The sequence below is a fragment of the Apiospora kogelbergensis genome, assembly GCF_038363985.1.
Source record: "Apiospora kogelbergensis strain CBS 113332 chromosome Unknown utg000003l_segment0_segment0, whole genome shotgun sequence".
Taxonomy (NCBI): domain Eukaryota; kingdom Fungi; phylum Ascomycota; class Sordariomycetes; order Amphisphaeriales; family Apiosporaceae; genus Apiospora; species Apiospora kogelbergensis.
In genome coordinates this window covers 304,004-327,422 of record NW_027117420.1, presented here as the reverse complement: position 1 = coordinate 327,422, position 23,419 = coordinate 304,004, and the positions used below count along the sequence as shown (strand labels likewise).

Sequence of the window (23,419 nt, the reverse complement as noted above, 5' to 3'; positions counted from 1 at the left end):
TGAGAGCACACTGACCATATCGCATTTTGAAATTGCATCTGCACCCAGTGCCACCCGAGTTGCAAGCGGCTGCTGCACTGCATTGCAGTAGTTCGTGACGACGGGACGCGTGAAGAGAAATTGAGCTTGGGTTAGTCAAGTAAGTAGTAATTGACAAGTCGACATCGCCAATCTAATCTCCTTTTTGTTTTCTGCAACGGTACGCGAAAGAAACGCTCATCTTGCTCTTGTTTTTAGTTTTATTCTTATTCTTATTTTGCCTTCGTTTCTTCCGTCTCGTCTTCCTCGTCCGCCTCCCTTTCATCTTACTCAGCATCTCCCGAGTTTCTACAACTTGCTTCGCGGGAAACCAGCCCCAACTGGACCCTAAGTCGTCTAGCAAGATGAAGCGTGCGGGCATTGGTGCGCAAGCAAGGCGAATTCCACACACACACACACCACATACAACAACGGGGGGTTTTATTTTGTCTCACGCTCCCTCATCGGGTAATTCTTTAGACCTCCCGCCCTGTAAAGAGCCCCGAAGGACGGAGAGCTCTTTCTGGTTGAACTGACTCGTAAAGCACGTACAAGCGCCCGTTCCTCTGGCCGTCTGGGCCGTACAGCAATTGATGTTTGTGGCCGTCGCAGGTTATGTAGTGGCGGGACGAGGACTAGCTGGATTGGGGTAGATTTTGGTGGTCTGGGGAACGCTGCCGTGTCGAGTTGCCCTTTTTCTTTGGCGCTCTCGGACCATTGCGAAGATTTACGAAACTGAACGTGGGCTGTTACTTACATCACCGCTCTCGACATGCAATAGAAACATGGCTCTATGAATTGGTTTGGCGCAGTGCGCACGCATGTTAACAATCAAGGCCTGTCCGGACGCACCGGAAGGACAGAGGTGGCAAGGATGGACGTGTCGTGATTGAATTGCCTTCCTTGCGGTTGAGTCGGGTCAGACAAACCTGTGCCATCCCGCCCGCCTCCTTTTTGTCAGCAACTTCCAACCGGGGAACGTCCACATTCCGCTCCTTCTCAACACTGTCGATCCGCTCTACCGCTTCGATGTCGTCTCCCCCTCTGACTGAACTGAGCGGTGTTCCATGAGAAAACGTGCCCTGGCTCTCTTCCTGGCACCTTCCTCTTTCGGTGCACTTGACTCACGTACACGCACTAGACAGGCCGTTCCGGGGCAGGCGTTGCTCTTTAGTCAGGTACGCATCAACGTGAGATAACGGGGAGGCTGAGTAATTTTGTCCTCTTTCTGTACCGTCGGTCAATGATTCGATATTCTCACTTTTGAATAACTCGAAAGTAATTCTATAGCTGGCATGTAGACACGAGCACAGACTAAATCTGAATCGGGTGTCTAGAGACAGGAAGCGGAGTTTCCCAACATGAAGTTCATTGTCTGACGCTCCCAAAAACCTGTGATTGGAGTACAATGTGATGGTTCCATGAGGGTATAGACTTTGGCCGATGCAAACGTGTCGTATATTTCTTTCCAGCGTTCTCGGTTAGCTACAACACCTTGATAAGACGTCCTGTTTCCTAGAAAGGGGCTCGCTCACTTGTGAATATAACTGAGTGTGTTCAAACGTGTATTCTGAATGCCATCCTTGGCACCGCATCTTGATCACCTATGTACATCACAACAGAGAACCCATATCTTTCTGCTTTGACTACCCACAGCTACGTGATGTTCTCAACATCGGTACCTCCCACCAAAAAGGGTTAGGGGTGCATAGGGCATGGTAACTCTGTTCCCGGATCCGTTCAAAGACGACGTCTATCCTCCACCGCCCTGTTCACCGTGAGGTTAATCCGTGACTTGGAGGCGTGGTCAATTACATAAGCCCGGTTCGTTGTCGTCGTAATAAGAATGCCCTAATGATATTTCATTGAGTAAATAGTTGTAATGAGGATAAGCCAACTCTCACATGGTCTATTTTGGTTGTATCCTGTCTGCAAGTAAAAGAAACTGATTGTAGAAGGAGAATTACAAGGACGCCTCGGTGCCTCATATTCACTTGCCTCACGAAGGCAGCCATGATCGCATTGAGCTTGAGCCAGGACGCGGATCGCCCCGGCAGGATCAGGTTCTGGAACTCGTTTTCGTTCAAAGAGGTGCGCTGCACGCCGCTGATGTCCCTCAGCTGCATCCACCGCGTAGAAAACAGGCAGTAAGCCGCCAGCATGCCCCTTTAGAGCCATGGCTGACATCTCTATCCATCCCGACCCCTTTTACCACCGGTTGTACAACTTTGCAAAGCCCTGCATGAACACTGACTCTCATAGGGAATACATAACGGAAAGTCTCAAACATATCCATCTCCCCAGCTCACATTGATAGACCCGGGGGAATAATGGCTCTTACCTCTCAGACCAGTCCCTTGTAGGCCTTGTGTCGTATTACGCAGAGCTCCAAGAACTTTCTGTTCTTGGTGAGTAGCTTCACCATGGTATCCTCGGGTGATGTATAAAACTCGTAGTAAGATTGCTCACCTGGCGCAGCTCGGCTTCCGACACTCTCACACCTTTCTCGGATTGGATATAGTGAGTGTTCACGGTATATGACCTGGATGATGACATGTGTCAACTACAGACAGCCGAATAGGTTCGTGTTTACTAAGCCATTTGATAGTCAGGCTCATGGGTTTGATGTCTCGATAAGAACGAGTCGTACGTGTTTCATTGTGCTTCGTTTCGCAGGTTTACTGAATGGACTTCTCCCCACGCTAGCTGGCAAATCACACACCCTACTTGATTCCACTTGGGCCAGGTAGGTATATGGGCGAGCAATGCCTCAAGGGTCGAACCTGCTTCTCTCCTCCACTTGCTCCTATTTTTAACTGTTCCGTTTCAAACGCCAAGCAACTGTCACCCGGGCAGTTGAGAAGAACCCACATGGCAGTGGAGCGGGATGAGCTTGAACTCACGTTGTATGGCGTTGGACGAGGAAGAAAGACGACCTTTTCCATCCCATCGACATCACGCAGAGTCAGGGAATGTGGACATCGGTTCTATGCGGCGTTAATGCGTGGTGGCTGTGCATCAACCTTATTTGTGCACTCGAAACATGACATCTCAGGGCATTGCACTCTGTACGCCACATTCTCTAGCCACACACCTATATATAGCGACGGCGGGCTTCGAGATCCCCACTTGCCCCCGGATCAAGCCTCAGCTAAGCGGGCCGACCACCCCTATGTAACTGCCGGCCCCGTTTTCGACACCACATACTGAGTCGCGGATGCCGCCTTTGACTACACAGTTCGTCATGCATGCCGCTTGAGTCCTCACTACATGGTCCGGCTGCGGTTTGTTTTCATAGAACACCGCCTTGTTTCGAGTATAGAGTCTTTGATGTGTTACTGTGGCTCACTACTATCTATAGCTGGACATAGCAACGACAAGATGTGACAGGAGGTGGAAGAAGGTGTCTATATAACCTTCGACATTATCCCTCATCTCCTTGAATCCCCTTTCCTCACCATCTCATTCTACATCAGCTTTTCTCTTCTACTTGATACCAACACCAGCAACTTCACTTTTCTTGATTTCTTTGGCTTGCCAAACAACTTTTTCATTTCTTCCTCTTACTTCCCAGAGACTCCTTGACGCTTTCTCTTACGACCGGACCTATCAAAGTCCACCTTTACCGCCGTTTTATCAACTACACTCATAACAAGCTCTCCTCCCCCTCATCCACCATGAAGTTCACTTTCGCCATGACCGCAGCCCTGGCTGCTGCCGTGCTTGCCGCGCCCCTTCTGCCTGCCGGTGCCACCGTCGAGGCCCGTGGTCTCGACCAACTCGTCAATACGCTCGCAGCCCGCGATGTTATTGTCCAGGACGCCGCCGTCAAGCGCGACGTCGAGGCATTCGGCGTCGACGGCGAGGATGAAACGGAGGCGGCAGACATCGCAGCGCGCAGCAAGATTGGGGACATTGCCAAGAAGCTTGGGAACCTCGCTAAGGATAAGGGCAAGAAGCTGCTCGGCCGCGACGTCGAGGAAGCAGATGTGGAAGCGGAGGAGGCGCCGGAGCTGGAGGCCCGCGGCAAAATCGCCGACTTAGCCAAGAAGTTGGGACAGCTGGCAAAGGACAAAGGCAAGAAGCTACTCGGCCGTGACGTGGAGGAAGCGGAAGCGGAAGCGGAAGCAGCAGAGGCTGAGGCGGCGGCGCTGGAAGCCCGTGGCAAGGTCGCGGACTTGGCCAAGAAGCTTGGGAACCTGGCTAAGGATAAGGGCAAGAAGTTGCTCGGCCGCGACGTGGAGGAAGCGGAAATGGAAGCGGCCGAGGCCGAGACGGCGGCGTTGGAGGCGCGCAGCAAGGCTACTGATTTAGCCAAGAAGCTGGGTCAGATCGCGAAGGACAAGGGCAAGAAGCTTATCACCCGTGACGAGGAGGTCTCCGAGTTGGCTATCCAGGAAGCTGCCCTGGAGTCTGTGCAGGAATTCGAGCGAAACCAGCAGGCTTCTTAGGTGCCAGATACGTACCTGTTACGGTTCACGACTGCGAAGCGTCCAGCTTCGTGAACGACTACCTCTAGACAACTTCAATGGTTAGGCTTTCGGATTTTTGAAATAAAACTTGACTCGTTCCTCATCTCTCTTAGTGAATATGAAAGTCGAGTGCTTTTTGAAGCAGCCTGTAGTCCCAACATAAGTCAATGATCGTCTTTATTCAAGGAAAGCGTCTGCGGATTCCTTCGGCTGACGATCCCAAGCGTCCTTCCACACCCTACGGAGTGCCCTGCGGTATGCGATGCCGCCGCTCCATTCTATCCACAGGACGTTATATAATTCATACTTGTCCAGGTCCTTGATTTGGGAAACTTGTGCCCATTCTTCCAAGCCATTGTGGTCCGATGAAGGTGACGTACGAGTTTGCGTATATGGCACCCATTTGTGACAGATGCAACGGCTTGCTGACAACATCGTCCTGTATGACGCACAGCCTGTTTACCCAGAGGCAGTCCACGTAAGTGCCATGGCAGCTGACATTGTTTTGGGAAGGGCATTGGCCAATACGGATGACGCAAGCGCGCCGGGAGCCTTGAGACGGAACAAGTTGGCTCGAGTTGACTCCTGAACGCCTGGAAGACGTCCCCAGACATAGCTCAAGGCCGCGTACTTGACTTCTTGGCGGACAGAGAAGTCAACATCGGCAATGCATTGCGTCGAGTCTAAGACCTTCTTCTAGCTTGGACACTATCAGCCTATAGAAGTTGCATGCCGCCTGAGTCTGGCTGAGCTCGGAGAATGTCCTTATTATTCGCTGGAGCTATTCCTTTTGACCCCCTGCTGCGCTATTTCCGGCTTCAGTAGTACTCCGCGCTCCAGCTGCTCAACAAGACCAACCTGAAGCTTGTCCTTGTCTGATTGTCATACCATAGGCCGGCTGCGGAGGATGGGATATGGAGCTCGGGGTCACCGGCGTGACCATGCCGGTAAGTGAACCCGTTCATTCGTAAAAGACCGGACAGCTTTCGCTACCACTGCCAATCTCCAGATTATCTACTAGGCCATCATCGTCTGGAAGGGTCAGCGGGATGGCACGGATTAGAATGTGGAATAAAGGGGCTAATGCAGATTCACGTGCCCGCTCCTCAATAACTATTAGACTCCTCCACAAATTAGCTCCGCAGCATGATGGGCTCCGGGACGTTTGCTTTCCGAGGTGATGACGCCCAAAGTGAGATCTTGATGTCGCGGAATTTCGAGGAGAAAGGCTCCGTGGTTGTTGAACGTATCCCTGAAGACAGCAATGTCTCCTCTCCCGACACCACCAGGATTCAGAAGTTGAGAACGCTGGAGCAGAGTAACGCTACCATATTGGAAAGTCTTCAGGAGCACCCGGGGAGTGTCTGGATGATTTTGCATCAAACCGCCCAGGAGAAGTACTCCAGTGCGGACAAGTGTGACATCGACCTGTCATTACTGATTAAATGTGAGAAGGGCACGATACCGCAGCGAATTGCGAAGCGCTCTGCCCTTTTCACTTTACCTGGAGGATCAAAGACGGCACGTCTATTGCGTGGCCAATCGGCGGGATATTCAGGCGAGGGCCACATATTGTTACTGGCTCTCTGGGACGTTGTCGGAATTAATGAGGAAGGGAGGCAGTGAGGTGAGGCACGGTAGATGAAGGTGGGCGGAGCAGTGACCAAAACGTCCCCCCAACCTGTCAGCCAAGTAGGGGGGACATTTGTCTTCTACGTAGGATCCTGACTGCATGCCTAGTAGTTAAGATCGCCCAACCTAAGCCCCGGCATCGACCCTGGCCACAAAACCGATACGGGGTCTTGGCCAGAGTCTGTTGTTAATAATAGCCCTGGTAGTTGATTGGTTCCTGTCATCCATACACACGTAAGCTGCTCATATCTCTACAACAACTTAAGCGAAACTCATTTCAGCAGGAGATCTAGCGATGTTTATGAGAAGGGGGCCGAAGTTGTATTAGTAGTGGTTGCAAAATTGCAAAAAGATCTGGCCTTGAGCGAGATTCGCCGCGGTGGCTTATGCTGACCAGACATATTAAACACGCAACTTGGCTTACTATTACTCACAACAGCCCCCAGCGTTCAAACCAACCAATCAATCCTGTAGGGGGTATTACAGAGATTATGAAGGCATATATCTGTGACTCCTGCCCTTAATCTCAGTGACTCGAGGATCATACGGAGTTTCAGCTCTCTTCGTGCATGAGGATTTCGCCCTAACGCGTGGAGAAAGTGCCAGAGTGCAGGTGTGGATAGCAACAGCACCTTGAATCTGTGTGCACCTCAAAAAATGTGCGACAACGATGGCGCAGGGCCTCTCGAAGAGTCCTTTTCTCCGTCTCCGTTGGATTCAAGTTTGCCCGAGCCACCTCAACGACCAGCAGTAGCTAATGCAGGCTTAACGTGTGATTGGGACAGGCGCAACTCTGATTTGTGAATCGCACTACTACACTGTTGGAACGTCATTCGATTTCAGCAATAGAGTATAAATAGCCTCCAATTCTCTCGTGTATGGTATGGGAAAGATGACGAGGCTCAAGAGGGGCCGGGCTGTTACGAAAAGGCGAGGCAGTGCTGAGTAGCGAGAATCAGAAATGCCAAGAGAAAAAGGACTGAAAAACCATCATCGCCGTTGTTCTCGCATTCGCATCTTCCTTTGGTGGGTGCTCTTAAATGGGTGGATCCTCCCGGAGTTTGGGAACCGGAAAACACACACGTAAGCATTTTTGGCTGACTGAAGATCCGCGGACGGATTTCGCATTATGATGGGCGGGCGAGCGATTGCCGGGGTCAGAATAAGCATACTTGGTTGCAATAGGATATGATTGGTCAGTTCGTACAAGCACTGGGTTGCGTGCCGACTTCCAGGTCCCATTAAGCTGCTGCCTACACTTGGTACATGCTGAAGACCGGTAAGACGCAAGCATGGTGGTGGCTTGGCGCTTGGCTATGGGGCTGTTACAGCTTCAATGGGTTCAGCTGGGTGACTAAGCCGTGTAAGAAGTCGCTGCGCCCAATGAGGAGACGGCGTGGTTTGTCGAGATATGCTGCCGGATCCTTTAGCGAGGGGCACTAGCAGAGATGATCTGACGCTTAGTTTCCTGCGCCCGGGAACAGTAATAGAGGCTGAGGGAATCCTGCTTGCGTCAATACACCCGGGCCACGTTTTACTCAAACACGGTGTCCGCGGAGGAGATGCAGAGGATGACCCGGCCGATGCAATTATGGATCTGGGACTCTGCTTCTCCATCATGGCTGACAGTTGGGGGAGATGTTATAAAGACGGCTGACGTCCGCCGACTGCCGTCAGGGTATGTTTCATCAGTACCGGCCCATCTCGCCACTTTCCATCCTACATCTCTGACCAACAGATCGCATAACGATTTGTCGACTTCCTCGCTCTCGTCGGCCGCGTGAATACAGCTTCCGACCAGCTTTCATCCCCTTGCCGAGTAACCAAGTATAGAATACCTGACCTGGATCGGGCCAGCACACCGCAGCCACCATGGTGTCCGCCTCCGACTTCACGCCCGTGTGCGGCAAGGTCATGAGGACCTCGGAATGCACGCCGCAGACATGCTGCCTCAAGATGGGCTACATGGACTACCTGCCGACGCTTCCCGGCAACATTGTGTACGCGGCCCTGTTCGCCGCGATCCTGTTCCCAAACTTCTTCTGGACGATCCGGTCGCGAACTTGGTCCTTCGGCGTGTGGATGACGCTAGGCCTGCTCGGCGAGATTGTCGGCTATATCGGAAGAGTCATGCTACACAACAACATTTTCAGCTTCAACGGCTTCCTCATCTACCTCGTCCCCTTGACCATCGCGCCCGCGTTCATTACCGCCAGCATGTACCTATGCCTGGCTCGCATTATCCACGTGCTCGACCCGGCCCTGCGCTTCACACGCCTTAAGCCCATGACCTACACCTGGACCTTCGTCACCTTCGACTTCATCGCCTTGGTACTGCAGGGAGCGGGAGGCGGCATCACGGCCACAGGCAGGTCGGACAAGAAGACGATCGATTTGGGCGTCAACATCATGATTGCCGGTCTCGCCTTCCAGGTTTTCTCACTTGTCGCCTTCTCAATCCTCTGCCTTGACTTCGCCTGGCGCCTACGCAAAGGGCAGCGTGAGTGGCGACGTGCCTCGGTGGACACTGTGGCCGAAGACCGCTTCCGTGCCCTTCGTGGTACCGTGGCCTTCAAGGGCCTTGTGTGCGCGCTCGCGGCGGCCGTGGTGCTCATCATCGTTCGGTCCGTCTACCGACTCATCGAGCTGCAAGACGGCTTCAGCGGCGAGCTGGCCAACAACGAGCTCATCTTCATGATCATCGAGGGGCCCATGGTCATCCTCGCTTGCGCCGCCCTCGTCGCCTTCCACCCAGGCCTCGCGCTCAAGGGAAACTGGGACATGAATGGTTTCGCACGCCCGCAGCAGACCAGCGACAGCAGCACCAAGATGGCTGCTCTGGGTGGCTCGTCGGGCTACGGGTCGAGCATCGACGCATCGCAGGTTCTAGACTCATCTCGGGAGGAGCCGGGGCGCAATTACCGTCAAAACGGGTATGAGAATGTTCGACTCTAAGCATGTGACTTCCCTTCTAGAGGCACGCTTTGGGTGTTTCCTTACTGTTTCTGTGTCGTCACAGCGGGGGTAGCTGTTGATAAGGGGTGAAATGATTTGGCGCGAGGCGTTCTGGACAGGCGGAAGACAAGATGAAACGTGATCTTGGCCGCTTTTTGTTTTAGAATGAGGGTGTATATCGGATATACGGCGCTTGAACCCCGCGAGTGGTTCGCGAAGGGGGAAAGCGATGCGACGGCGTATGCCGACGGTTTAGACAGAGTACATAGTTAGTGATTGATGATACCCGCAACGCGCGAGATACGAAAATAACCACAAGGTTCCTTGGCGATTCACCAAATAAGGTGACGGGTGCGAATTGTTTCGATTGTCCTCATGCCCGTCGCTGGGCGTCGGCGTCGGCGGGTGACTGTGAATCTGTGTGGGTGTTTGGTTTGCCAGCCTACGCTCCAACGTCCTTCTTGGCATCCGTAGGTGGCTCATCCGGAAGCTCGACCATGGCTCCCTGCCGAAGTCAAGTCTAATCAGAGTTTTGTTCTAGTTTCAGCTTGGCAAAACGGGCGATCTAGGCCAAGTCTGAATGCCAGGGCCCCCAAGACGTCTCTATGTGACAGCCAGAGTCGTGGAAAGAGCGAATGGATTGTGCGCGATCACCGCATGACGATGAGCGACGCCGTCTCAAATCTCGGGCATCGACCCATCCAGGATGCCTCTTACGATGCCAAATGGGCAGTGCTCTTACGATGGGCCATGCGCCTCGGGCCCCCATGTGATGGAGGGATAGATGAAGAATATGGAGGAAGCAAGACAGACGAGAGAAGGATGGCCGAGCTCGCTCTCGAGTCGCGCTGGGCACTTTGGATATTATGTATTTGCATTCCCCAATGGAAAGGGCAGCGTCCAGTCAAAACGGTCCCCAGAACCGGGCCAAGAAAAGATAAAGGACGTGGGGTAAATGCAATCAGTGATGGAAGAGGGCTGCAGCTGCGGTGGTGCAGGACAAACAGGACAAGCAACAAGAGAGACAAGACGAGCGTAATGCATGCACCATCGTCGCAGCGCTAATCCCCGGATCTGCACTGCGACGCTGCCCCTCGAGTCGTGTCGTGCCATTCGCTGGGCTGTGCAGGCTTGTGGGAAAGTGTGCTGCAAGCGCTGCTTGTTCATGCGGGGTAGCGCAGTTGTTAGGCTGCTAGGCTGCTAGGCCTGCTAATTCCAGCGGCCCCAAGGCCGGCCAAGCAGCAGCACCAGTGATTCGCCGAGCACGCAAAGTCAACCTCCCAAGACCAAGGCCAAGGCGGAACCCCCTGCTGCCTCTAGTCCAATCCAGTCTTGTCAACCTTGGTTCTCTTGTCTTTACTTTTTCTCTTGGCACACCTTGGCCCTCCCCTTTAGCCTTTGGATCGTCGAATGACGTGGGATGGGGTTTTCTGATGCGCAAAGGGTCCCTCCGGATTAGGTGCCATGCTTCTTGACCGGGGACAGCCATGTAAGATGATCTTGCCCACCACCGGCAGACCGGCGACTTGCGGGAGCCTGCCTGCCTAGCACAGCGAGAGCGGGGCGAGAACAAAGAAAGTTGAACGAGGATCGAAGAAAGAGGGGATCGATGAGACGAAGAGCGGCGCGCAAGGCCGACCACATGCGTTGGGTCGTGTCGTCTATATAGATGGGCGAAGAATCCCCCCTTCTTTGCCCAGAGTTCTGCACTCCATCTTCATCCCCTCGAAGCAACACACACATACTCCCTTCTCTCTTGACATCTGATTCTCATCTGTCCCCGTGTCCAGCTGCGAGCTTCTATGACCACGAAGCAATCCGACAGCAACATAGCGCCATCTTTCTGCTCGAGCTACTCAGACATCTACCGTCCTGCGTCATCGCCAACGAAGCAACGACGTAGACACACACTACCTATCCAAGCCACTTCCACCACCGCGTCGCTTTCCATCATGCCTCCCTACTCCAAGTACTGCTGCCAGTGCGGTGGAATGCTCGTCATCAGCGACAAGTGCGCGGCCTGCGCCCACACCGAATGCACCAAGTGCTTGTAAGAAGAAGAAGAAGAAGAAGAAGGCTCTACTAAGACGAGTGAGTCAGCCACCTACCCACCCAGCCCGTTCGTCCGAAGAGCCACCCCCACTGACGCTAGCAACAACAGGTCGATGTTTCGAAAGAAAAGCATCATATAATGATACCACCGATTTGGGGAATGGAGTTTACGAAGCGACACGGGGTTGGTGCATGACTGCTTTTCTATTTTGGTTTTCTGATGACTATCTATGATGTATCCATGCGCTACGGGGGATTGGGCCACTGCTATTCTGGCGTTCTGCGATCAGTGCAGTGTAATTGGGAGCAGCTCGCCTTTTGTACAATTCAGTTGGGTAGTTATCAAATGTGCCCAGTTCTAGCTATTCGGTTCTCATGTTCTCAATTCTCCAGCGTGACTCAATATCGTCGCTTCCTCTCTCGAAGCGAGTAGCGCTCGCGCCGTATGTCAGACTCTGTCTGGGCATGTTCTCGCTTTATGCCTCGCGGCTGATAGCTGCCCGACCGATCGCCGTCACCAATCACCTCGTGGTGGGAATCGTCGTGGCGGGAGCGGCGCGAGGGGGAGTGCGGTGAAGGCGAAGGGGGAGTTTGCGCGCGAACGCCTCGTCTTCCAAATAGTCCTTCTGCGACGGACGAAATCTTGCCCTTCACGGCGGAAGCGGCATTGGAGACCGGGCTCAGCCAGCTCAGGTTCGACATGTTCCTGGCGAGGCGCGGTCGCAGCTTCTGCTCGCGGAAGCCAGACGCCTTGGACCACTCCACCATCTCCCGCATGGACTGCAAGTCCTTGCCGTAGTGCTCCAGGCTGTAGAGCTTCTGGACTAGGTCGTCCACGCCCTGCTCGTCAAGGAGCTCGTCGCTGTCGTCCGATTTGGACATCTCCTTGTCTAGCACCTTGATGCGATGGCCGTACATCTCCTTGCTCTGCTTCAGGGACTCGAGGCGCTTCTCGTTATTCTTTATATCCTCGCCACAGGCATTGCAGTGGCTGATCTGGCGCTTCTCGTCGTTGATCTGAAGATCCAGGTATTCAATCATGGCGTCATTGTAAGGAGCAATGCTCTTCTTTTTGAGATACAGCCCGAATCTGATGGCTGCATCTTGGAATTCCTTGAGTGACGCCTCCGACTCCTTGATTTTTCTCATCAGAGCCTTCGACGCTTCCCTCTTGAGAACAACATCGGATGCATTGGCATCGAGTTTCGCTTGCACCTTTGCATCAATATCTACCACCGTCCGCTCACTCTGCATATAGCGAATGTGCAAATGTTGTTGCCAGTGGTGTCCGCATTTTTGGCAAAGGCTACTCTTCCCATTCGCGAAGGCCTTGCAATGGATCAAGTCGGCGTGGCCCACAACATCCTCGTCGACGCTACGTAGACTGCATGGGTCATGGCACACGGACCTGTAAAGGGGTCTTTTGACGCCAGCAACATCCACCAAATCCACACAATCGGTATGTTTGCAGACCGTGCGAGGGAGTGACAACCGCTCCACGTCGATTTCGATGCGCTCGAAATGGAGGGAATCTTTCAAGTACTGGCCTTTGGATCTTACTGAATTTAGCTCCTTGACCTTGTCCCCATTGAGCCGAATGGTCCGCTCGATGGAATCTGTGATATCCGCCATGGGCTGCGTCAGCTGCGCGATGATTTCGCGTGCCCGGTTGATACTCAATGTGCTTTTAACCCGATGTGGCTCCAGAGACTCGACGTGTTCCAATAGAGCTCGGGTCTGTTTGGACGATCGGTCCCAGCTCCGACGGAAGTCCTCCAGGTTGTTCATGGTATATGCAGCCTGTTTCTTCGCTGCGAGGCATCGGAAACTTTCTGAGTCAAAACAGAAGACGTTCTTGGGGGTTAAACAGAGGCCCAATGACGCATGCTTGGACAAGAGATTCTTTAGTGGCTTCATGGAATCGCCCGGCCCGTAGTTGGACTGGCGCGTATTAGTGAAACCCCAGACGATGTTTCTGACAGCATCACGGTGGAGATGGGTTAGAAGCTCCTGGACGCAGAACTTGAACACCACATTCAAGCGAGCAGTGTTGGGCTTCAATAGGATGATGACACCATGCAGATTGGATAATCGGTTCAAGGTGCTCAATACTTTCGACATATTGATTTTGTCAAACTCTTCGCCTCGTGTATCTCCGATCCCAGGAGTATCAATTAATCGGACGAGACGATCACCGATCTGCAGACGGTAGACGGTAGGCGACTGGGTGGCAGATTGTCCTGCCGAACCATCCTGTTCTTCGTCGTCATCCCCAATCTTGACATTGCATTCCACGAAGCCATCCTCAGGGCGGTTTTCATCGAAATGCTGGATCGTGAATGAGCTGGGAATAGCATATTCCAGCTTCTCATGATCCATGGCGTCGTCCAAAGACTCGAACATCATGTAATTGTAGAAGGTATTGATGAACGTGCTTTTGCCCACACCCGATTCGCCAAGTACAAGTATATTCATATCCTTGTAGGAGCTGAGGGAGACGAGGTTTGACTCCAGCTCTTTGCTATCCCAGTGGACGAACTTCTTACCATGTACCTCAGAATTGCACTGCCAGGTGTAACTGGATGTTTCCGTGCGGCCGCAGTCGCAATAGAAGAAGCGATCATGATACTCCACAATACACCGGCAGTGATAGCAAGTCCAGTCGTGGGTCAATGATTTATCACAAGATGGGTGAGGGCATGGCAACCTGACGAGTCGTCTTTCGTGAGGTGCAGGTTGAATTTCTGAGACCTCCGACTTAATCGCGCGTCGCATGAAGCATTGGTCCACCAAGTCCATAGACTCCAGCATATTCACAGTCTTGACTTCACCGCTTCTGTAATGCGATATACGGGGCTTTGAGAAGGATAGTTCGCCTGGCTGGCATTCGGCTACCGCCATAGTGTAGTCACCGGAGTTGCGGTTGAGAAGTCGGGTAAAGACATCCTGACTTTCCTTCCATAATTGGTCGTGTTTCATGTCTTTGGTGAAGAAGAGGACATAAATGCTGTTGCCCATGGAAATTGCATCTTGTGCATCCTCGTAGTCCAAATAATAACCACCACGACTGGCAAGAGCTTTGCGCAGGCTCACATTGTTGGAGACCTTGGAGATTATCTCCTTAGTGCGCTGAGGTGAGTTATTGGAGTTCAGATGATAATCTAGCAATTTCTCCAGAGAGTCGCTTGTGCAGAGTCCTGCTCGCAATCGCTCGATGGTGGCAGAGTATCTCGTGAGAAACTCTTCCTTGGCGCGAATAGCATCCATAAGTTGGGCGGTCGTTGTGTCAATACTCTGGGTATGGGAATCTTCCAGCATAAAGTCGATAGAATCGACACCTCGAGTAACAGCTTGGATCTCCGTTTCTAGATTGTTCCACTTCTCCCAAGTAAAAATCAAATCCTCCACGACCCAGTCAGGAGGTTGGCGTATGGTTCTTATAGGCCAATCCTGGAAGCTATGGAGTCTTCTCAGGTACTCGAGAGGCAAAAGATGATATGTTACTGGGACGCCACGACCATGGTCAGCCTTTCCCAACCATGAAGGGACCCGACGTATGAACATCTCGACTGTGGCTGGTTTGACTCCACTCAATTTCTCGAAGCTTTCGATGTCAGAGAAGAGTGTGAATTCCAAGTCATCAAGATCGAGTTGAGGAGTTACATTGGAGGACTGTCTGTGAGCCCTTTCGCCAATGCCTCCCGCGAAGAGATGGTTGTGTTGGCAAAACATGGATTTGACAACATCCAACTTCCCCAGGATGTCTTGCAGTTGATCTTCTGTAGCTGAGGAAGCTTGATGGGCTACCAATATGATCTTGATACCATATGTGATACCTGTAACTATATGCGTCGAGCGGTTGTCTGAGATAGGTGCTGTTGTGATGTGGTTTCGTAGCTCTGGGCTGAATAGGTTCAGACAGATATTTTCGGTCACGATCTCGTAGAGCACAGCACCCTCTGGTACGCCCTCGGTGTGCTGGAAGTGTTCTAGGAACCCCGCGGACCCAGTAATCGTCACAAAGCCTGCAAGGACGCTTGCGGCAAGATCGTTGCTAACACCGAAGCTGGACAGCCTATCTTTGATAGTAGCAGTTTTCGAAAGCTGCACTCTGTGTGATCCAATCTTATTTACACCCATAGCGGTGGGTGGGGGATTTCCTTGGATGATATTGGCATTGTGGAAGGTGTCTTTGTGAGCATCATAGAGAGTGCCCAGATCGGCCACTTGCCCGAGGGCAGGCCGTGTATGCTCGAGCTCAGGCGGCATGCTGAACTTGAAGTTGAGAAAAGGAAATGGAGATCTGCATGCCTTCGAAGGAAGGAACAAGGATTGGCGATGAGTTGTTGGTCGGTCCTGTAATGTCCAGGTTGTATTTGGGAATGGGTGGGAAGTGGAAGCTATAACTTCACAAGATGTTAACCCGTGGTGTGGTGAGGGACAGGTGATGTGGTATGTGAAAAATGTGATGTGGGAAAACTTTATACCTGATGTGACCAGCTGAAGCCGCGAAATCGAGGGCAGCTTATGAGGTGCTGCGAGAAGATGTGAAGTTGTGGAACCAAGGTGAGAGTTACTCTCATCTCAAAAGGCCTGCCTGACCTGTGAGAAACGGGTAGATGATTTGGTTTGACGGGAAGCGAGAGCGCCTCAGCAGATTTAGATGATTGACGTTCCTCTCTCGAGAATGGCTTTGACGAAGAAGATGGGTAGTAGACAAAGAGAGGTGCGTTCCAAGAAGAAAGACGCGAGGGGTTTGCCTCAATATTTACACGTTCCGGAGGAAGTGGTGGAAGGTGGCTATAGAGGACAAATAACTGAGACTTGCTTTGGGAAAGAGAAGGGTTGAGGCCTGGGGATTTTATGGGAGTTCTTTTGTGACTACCCAAGCCTTTTGAAACCAGGCTTGTGTTTTGAGGTAGGAGGAAGGAGAATCTACTTGAACTAGTGGTTTTTACCTTTGTTGGCAGATACTGTAGTTGTGAAAAGCTGATGGAGACGTGATGATGGCACAGAATCAGGTAGGTCATTCACGTTCTGGGGCAACCAAGATATTTCTATAATTTTCAATGTCAAAATTCACAGCCAACTGCTTCAATGGGTCTACATGGGTTCCAAAATTACCTCTTTCACGCAAGCTGACTTGGTGATGAAAATTAAATTAAACACAAAATTTGCTTACAGTATATACATCAAGAGTTTTTGATATTTTGACGACAGTTGCAACCTCATGTCAGGATTTCTCCATTATATTTATACATCATAGAATTGGGTAGAAGACGTGGCCTTCAATTTCTTCATATCAGCTTCTTCAGGTTTATAATCCGGATCAATACTGATCTAAGTCATCAATCAAGTTTACAATACAATGTTCGGCAAACCCCATCCGCATTCAAGTTTCTATGAAGAGAATGGGTCCAGCATGTAGTCCAAGAACCCCCTTTTTGCTTTTCGGGGAGTGTTTTAATTTGCGTTAATTAAGATAATTCAAATAAAGAATAATGGATTTGAAATAAATAATCGACGATGCAATAATGAATATGCATAACAAGGTCCGGCATTTCGTTGATCCTCCGCATCACCAGATGGGCTCAACGGCGTGCGCAGATGGGCCAAGCCCATCTCCGTCGGCGGTTTCGCGCAATCGCCATGGCCGTCTTACCAAAGCGTCGGGTCCGAAGTTGACGACCACTACTGCAGCCACCATGCATTTTAGGCCTGAACAGTGTGTGGTGGCTTCAGTAGTTCAATGCGTTTCGTTACCTTGAGGGCGCCTCCAGGCCACCACCAAAAACGGAGGCGAGAGTAATCAGAGGCGAGAGTAATCAGAGGCGAGAGTGATCAGGACCGCGCGGGTATTTCCAAGTTTCTTTTACGAAGAGTGCAGTCAACGTGCAGCGGCATCGCATCAGAGGGGGACTTTGGGGCCAGACCTCGACTCAGCTCCCAGATTGCCAGCCAGTGAAATCCATCACCGCCTAAATATGTGGGCTCCGCCAGCCCTACAGGACCGCTAAACTTGGCTGGTGGGGTGCCTGCCTCTTTCGGTGGTAGGACGCAGCACCGCAACACCGTCAGGCCGCGAGCGAGATGACAGTCCATAACACCGAAAGACCGAGGACACTGGAAGATGCAAGCTGACTGCACTACACCTAAGGGCACTAGGGATTGATGACATGTATAAATTCGACAACCCACGGCCACGGCAACATAAGCAGTTTTTGTTCCATCTCTTATCTGCTCTTCGCACTACTCACCCTATGTGCATCGCTGCGAAGCGCTCCCCTCTCCGAGCTATACAAACTTCAACGGCCCTCTTGCTTTCAGTCAGCCAGCAACCACTACCACCCCATTTCAGCAACTCATCGCTTCCCCATATACCGCCACCGCCCGACAAATCAGCCGCCGTCTACCACCGCTGCTCAACTCATCAGAAGACACTCATCAACACTAAACCCCACCGCCGACATGCATGCCGCGCAAGTCCAGAGCTGGCCCGAGGGCCCCCGCTACGTCTCTATTCCCACTCCGCCCACTCCCGCCGCTGAAGAGCTTCAGCTCCGCGTCCTGGCCGCCGGCGCCCACAACGTCGTGCGCTCGCGCGCCGCTGGCACCCACTACAGCGCTAAGACGCTGCCGCACACGGTTGGCATGGACTGCGTCGCGCGCGATGAGGCCACAGGCCAACTGTACTACGTCACGTCGCTAGCCGACACCTTCGGCACATTTGTGGAGAACATCAACGTCCCCCGGAACGGCGGAAACGGTGTGCTGGTGGTGCCCTTGCCGGAGGGCGCCGACCCCGTCGCCGTCGCGGCAAGCGTCAACCCGGCTTTCAGCAGCTGGATGGCCATCGCGGCGCGCACCAATGATCTACCCAAGGATTGGACCTGCCTGATCCTCGGCGCCACGAGCGCAAGCGGCCTCCTCGCCGTGCACGCCGCAAAAGCCCTCGGCGCGAAAAAGGTCGTTGGCGCCGCACGCAGCGAAGCGTCCCTCAAGTCCATTGCGGGGCTCGATGACCACGTCGTCTTCGAGGCTGCGGAGAAGGATCCGCAGCTGCTCAACGCCGTCGAGGCTGACGTTGTGCTCGACTACGTGTATGGCGACGTCGCCGAGAAATTCTTCGCTAACTTCAAGTCCCGCAAGCCCGTGCAATACGTCCAGATTGGCGTGCTCTCGGGCCGCGACGGCATCGCCCTCCCAAGCGGCATCCTGCGCTCCACCAACCTCACCATCCGTGGCGCCGGCGGCGGCAGCTGGAGCATGGGCCAGCTCATGAAGGAGCTGCCGGTCCTGGTGCCGCAGCTTGTCGGGTGGCCAGCCCTTCCTACGACGAAGGTTGAGCTCAAGGATGTCGAGAAGACTTGGGAGGATAAGTCGCTTGAGGGGCGAGTGGTGTATACTCTCTGATATTAAAATTATTAGCCGGCGGATGGCGGGTGTTTCGATGGAGAGTTGTCATTTTCTACAAACGATAGACACATGACGTTAAGTTTAGAGACTCACTTCATTTTCGAGCCCACATAGATACTCATATGCAATCGAAACTATCTCGATATAGTGGTCACTCTGTCATCACTTTCCTATTTATAGTAAGCATGCGCATGTGTAACGTTGTATCGTTTTTATCGTATGATGCGTCCGCTACTATTCGACCACTGTGATGCAACTGCATGCGCATATTAACTATATATAGCCATCGCTGTCTATTTAGCCGCTTGAGACAGCCAGGGGATGCGTTCCACATCAATATACAACTTTGATCTTATTGGTGGCTGGATAGATACATTGACTCGTCATCATATCCCGAATTGGGATGTAATACTTTAATTATTATCATATAAACAACCAAGTTGACTTGTCTCAATCATTATATCAACGGGATTCTTTCGCCATGGTATGGATAGAACCTCCTAAGCAGGCTATTTATTTTCTTAAAGCAATCCTTTGCCTGTGGCTGTATCGGATACTACGCAATAACGAAAATGAAGTATCCCTTTCTATCTCTGTCGGCGCTTACGCTGCTCTGCCGCAGCGGGGACGCCATCCATTCCGACACAGTCGAGTCAGGAAACTCGTGGACCTGCGATGCGTCCCGGGGCATCGACATCAGCTTCACGCCGGCGCCCGAGCACCACCAGATCCTCGTCAGCTTCCCGACCATATATATGGGTGTCATGCCGCCGGCCCACGGCTATCCGGGCGGCGAATCCAACGTGGGCTGCTCGGCGACCGTGGGCTTCGTCGACTTCGCATCCCAGCGTCGGTTCGCCATCGCCAATGTCACATGGCGCGCTGACAATGGCCTGGACCTCCCGAAAGGGGCAGACTTGTATCGCCTTAATGCCCAGGTCGAGTATCGGATTGAGCGGTCGATGGGGACGACGCCGATCAAGTACCCCATCATCAAGGACTTGAGTTTGGCTACTATGGTGAGTAGACTTGGTTTCCCTAGGTCCAAGACCATTGTGTGATAGTAACGTGAGGATCAACTAATCACATTGCTTATTATTAATTAGCTCAATCTGGAGATTGATCCGGCACTCGGCGACGAGGCCCGTCTGGGGAAATTCGAGTATACGGCCGAGAATCCCAACCTCGTTGTAAGAGCAACATAACTGGGCAGCCGACCACCTGAAGTACGGCTCTCGCTAAATATTTATGTTAACCAGTGGTCGGAATGCAAGAACGGCTACATGGGCAACGTCACAAAGATGTATTTCGCCATGGGGGCCCACACTAGAAAAGGAGGTACCAGCCCCCGTAAGTGTACCCAGCCATCGATAGATATTTGTGGCCGAACCACCTATTCTCGATAGTTTGCTAATGAACCAAATGTAGCTGGATGGTCTATGGACCTCGGGCTTGTCTGGGAGGACTGCTACCCGCCTGACGAACACGGCTGGGGGCAGACCATTATCAACGGTTGGGAGAGCTGCACCTATCGCACAACGAATCAAACTTTAAACGATATGTTACCGGACGTCTTTCGCAGGGAGAAACAAGCTTAACTTGCAAAGGGGTGGTTTCGGGCTCTGTAATTTCTGGTGCAAGGGTATCAAATGTGCTTCATTAGTTTGCAATTATCCGGACCATTGATGATTGGATATTTCGGGTGTCCCCGCCGCGGGGACATTTGCGATGTGCATCACTATGACGCCCCCAACACGACATCAGATGAACCTACACTTCTCTTTTAACGACCAAACGCTCGGCTGGGGTGGCGGAATCGAGAACACGAATTGCTCCAACGAAACATCTATTTCTCTCATATGATCAACATCCACCACTTGATAACTGCATGTCGCCCAGTACCTTCCACTATTTGCATCTTGGAAACTTGAAGATGACGAACCGAGGGATTGACACCGGCACCGGTCGGCCGGAGGATTACATATCCAGAGTTGAGACGAAAACGGATCCAACTGACGATGGAGGCCCAAAGATGGCTGGTCTCCGAAGTGTTCAGAGTGAACCGCCACCACGAGTACGTTCAAAGTGATCTTGATGTGGACCAGTATCTAACATGCACCATAGGTCAAAGCCCGCCGCGGTAGCCTCCTGGATACATTCAAAGATGTTCTCAAGCCTGGCGATATCCGGGCTGCAGAACGGCAGCCAAAGCCGAGTCAAGGAGGTGGCGGAGAAGGGGGTTGTTAGGGAAATCCACCGACAAGATCAACAATCAGCAAACAGGCTGGCACACCAAACCGCAGCAACCGAACCAGACCGGCAATCCTTTCGATTCCGCGCTCTCGGGCCCTGACTACCACCACACGCCCGGCCGTCACCGGAGCCACGGGGTCATGGACCATCTGTTGGGCCGCAGCCGGGACCACGACGATAAGAGCGGCATCATCGGGTCGCGCAGCCAGCGCGCCGATCTGGGTGCTACCAAGTCCGGCTCAACAAAGTCGAAGGGCCCCGGCTTCGCAAGTGATGAGCAGAACTACAGCTTCGAAACACCCGCCCGCAGTCGAGAGGATCCTCGGCGTAGTGCCATAGATGCGGTCCCCCGGGTATCGGCATTGGACTCGGAGGAGGCGATGGGTCATGAGTTTTCGGTATGTCCTTATGTGTTCACTGCCCCTTTGGCCTCTGACATGGACTCAAGAAGCCAATGCAACAGTACTATCACGGATGTAAATATGTACTGAAACTGTGTTCACCGCTAGACTAGAGACGCAAGCGCGTTTGAAAGAAGGAGAGAGAAGAAGGCCGGTGTTACCTCACCACCAAAGGGGAATGCATCAGCGGGACGGGAATTCGTGGACTCCGGTTTGTATTAGTCGAGGAGCTGGCTGATACTGATATCGATGCGTTTGTGCACACAAGCCAACATTGGGCACCACTTCAAAGTTGACTAGGTTGCTCATCAAAAGTTGTTTGACAGGTTTCTATCATGGTTCGGTTTGTTTTGATGCGAGGGGAGACTTGCACCGCCCATGCACCCCTGTTGCCCGGGGACAACCTTAAAATCGGAAAATTGTGTTGATCGGAAGGAGCAATCGAATAGACAGCAGGCACGTGGTGGTGCTCCACCGCCTAATTCAAGAATTGGCATTTCTTGGATTTCAGACTACTTACCAAATTTAATCCCGTTCGTTTCTGCCTGCTGGCATAAAGCATGTTCTTTTACAACTCAGCAATGTACTAACAAGCGTGACAGTCGAAGAAGCATCCATATTACAGCGAGAAGCAGTATAACAACAACTCAAAGCCACACTTACGTCCTCTACGACTATACTAGACCAATCATGGAGCGCCTGAAGGAGAACATGGTGCTAAAAGGCATGAACAACGTCCACAGCGTGAGTCGCAGGCGTTCGTTACCATGCAACCCGACTATCCACTGACCACACAATGCTCAGGGCTTGGGTATTCTTCTTGGCGCGGGCCGCATCTCCGCCAACACTTATGAGAAAATCCTCGCTTTGCTGAGCGACGACGACAAGGACTCTGCGGCTTCTAGAGAAAGCCACTTAGCAGGAGACAAAGAGCCCAGCTCCGGTTCGTGGCAGAGTGACAACAAACAGGCACATCAGACTGATCAGGACCCGGAAATGTCGCTGATTGATCTTCAACATGGAATGAAGTGAGTACTGAAGGTTATGATGGAATTCAAACGGACCAAAGTTTTGTTTTTGTTTGATATATTAGGCACGGACTGATAAAGTCTTCCCGATTCAGCAACATGACTGTCGCCGACCGGCTTTCCGGGCGCCGCAAGCCCAGATCGTTCACATCAGACGGGGCGGTCTCGGCGGCTGAAGTTGCACGATCGCCTGACAGCAGCAGCAAGATCGTGTGTCCATGGTTCATAAGTCCAGGGTATCGGTGCCGCGAGCAGGAAAAGGGGCGCTGCGCCTGGGTACACGAACACATACCAGACGGAACCAAGGATCCCCTAATTTGCCAATTCTGGGCGGAGAACCGGTGCAACAAGAGAGAGGGCGAGTGCCAGTTTGCTCACTACTGGTTCGTTTGCAACTCTGCCCTTTCAATATCAAAACTATGCTGACTTCTCCCTCCTGTTGGGATAGGGCCCAACACGGGCAACTCACACGGGTGCCTGGACCAAAGCCAAAGAAGGGTCAGAATAAGTCTTCATTGGAGTGGCAGTGATTTGAGCCAGAGATAAATTACAACCGACTGGCTGGTTCATTGCTCAATGGCTCGGTCTATACGTATGGGAACAGCCCTTTGCAGAGTGGAAAGCGAACACATACGCCATCGGCGAAATCCCATCTGAGTGACAAACAAACAGTTGATGGGCTTCACTGGAACTGTGTTGGGTCTTTTAAGCAGCCGTTACATAACAAGTCATTCACCGATGTGATATCTAAGTCACTCGCTGTCAAAGGAGCGAAGCCAACTTATTATTAGTGGCATGCAGCTAGGATAAAGCGTACATGACCTAGCCCATGAGTTGTTCTTTCTGTCTATATGTTTATATCTGATCACGTCTTCTAGCCGACACATTTCTCAAAGCACTCGTAACATGATGTGTGATACTACCGAGCCCGAGATCTCTTATCATACTTCCTCCTCGAAGTTTGTCTGTCCTGCTAATGGTGGATTACACACCGCCAATTCTTCCACACCATGGACTTTTATCTCAGGCTTCTTTCGGTCTCATGGGCAAGAGTGGCTGGACAGCATTCGGTTGGATGACCAAGACGTTGAGAAATTCGGGTCGAAGGATGATGGAAAAGTCATATCACGCGAAACCAACCTGGTGGACTTCCTGGTGGATGACAACTGAGTGTACATAAGCATGCAGGCTG

The 23,419-nt window shown here is 52.2% G+C and overlaps 8 protein-coding genes across 8 annotated transcripts; 5 read left to right on the top strand and 3 right to left on the bottom strand.

The window, feature by feature from the left end:
- Positions 1–3,686: 3,686 nt before the first annotated feature.
- PG998_004780 (HET-domain-containing protein) lies at positions 3,687–5,433 on the bottom strand (the record flags this gene model as incomplete). Its single annotated transcript, XM_066871598.1, has 6 exons — positions 3,687–4,031; positions 4,197–4,323; positions 4,485–4,541; positions 4,871–4,945; positions 4,990–5,173; positions 5,379–5,433. 6 exons carry the CDS (start codon positions 5,431–5,433, stop codon positions 3,687–3,689), a joined length of 843 nt encoding a protein of 280 aa, XP_066731695.1.
- Positions 5,434–5,606: 173 nt separating this feature from the next.
- PG998_004779 (uncharacterized protein) lies at positions 5,607–6,061 on the bottom strand (the record flags this gene model as incomplete). Its single annotated transcript, XM_066871597.1, has 2 exons — positions 5,607–5,918; positions 5,990–6,061. The coding sequence occupies 2 exons, from the start codon at positions 6,059–6,061 to the stop codon at positions 5,607–5,609; spliced, it is 384 nt and encodes a 127-aa protein (XP_066731694.1).
- Positions 6,062–7,994: 1,933 nt separating this feature from the next.
- Positions 7,995–9,077, top strand: PG998_004778 (uncharacterized protein; the record flags this gene model as incomplete). The annotated part of the gene is made up of 1 exon (XM_066871596.1): positions 7,995–9,077. The coding sequence occupies one exon, from the start codon at positions 7,995–7,997 to the stop codon at positions 9,075–9,077; it is 1,083 nt and encodes a 360-aa protein (XP_066731693.1).
- A 2,451-nt stretch (positions 9,078–11,528) lies between these two features.
- On the bottom strand, positions 11,529–15,398 carry PG998_004777 (uncharacterized protein; the record flags this gene model as incomplete). The annotated part of the gene is made up of 1 exon (XM_066871595.1): positions 11,529–15,398. One exon carries the CDS (start codon positions 15,396–15,398, stop codon positions 11,529–11,531), a length of 3,870 nt encoding a protein of 1,289 aa, XP_066731692.1.
- A 2,199-nt stretch (positions 15,399–17,597) lies between these two features.
- Positions 17,598–18,542, top strand: PG998_004776 (GroES-like protein; the record flags this gene model as incomplete). Its single annotated transcript, XM_066871594.1, has 1 exon — positions 17,598–18,542. One exon carries the CDS (start codon positions 17,598–17,600, stop codon positions 18,540–18,542), a length of 945 nt encoding a protein of 314 aa, XP_066731691.1.
- Positions 18,543–19,117: 575 nt separating this feature from the next.
- On the top strand, positions 19,118–19,606 carry PG998_004775 (uncharacterized protein; the record flags this gene model as incomplete). Its single annotated transcript, XM_066871593.1, has 1 exon — positions 19,118–19,606. The coding sequence occupies one exon, from the start codon at positions 19,118–19,120 to the stop codon at positions 19,604–19,606; it is 489 nt and encodes a 162-aa protein (XP_066731690.1).
- A 1,103-nt stretch (positions 19,607–20,709) lies between these two features.
- On the top strand, positions 20,710–21,882 carry PG998_004774 (uncharacterized protein; the record flags this gene model as incomplete). The annotated part of the gene is made up of 3 exons (XM_066871592.1): positions 20,710–20,787; positions 20,861–21,196; positions 21,802–21,882. 3 exons carry the CDS (start codon positions 20,710–20,712, stop codon positions 21,880–21,882), a joined length of 495 nt encoding a protein of 164 aa, XP_066731689.1.
- A 7-nt stretch (positions 21,883–21,889) lies between these two features.
- PG998_004773 (uncharacterized protein) lies at positions 21,890–22,231 on the top strand (the record flags this gene model as incomplete). The annotated part of the gene is made up of 2 exons (XM_066871591.1): positions 21,890–21,943; positions 22,004–22,231. 2 exons carry the CDS (start codon positions 21,890–21,892, stop codon positions 22,229–22,231), a joined length of 282 nt encoding a protein of 93 aa, XP_066731688.1.
- Between the last annotated feature and the right edge of the window lie 1,188 nt (positions 22,232–23,419).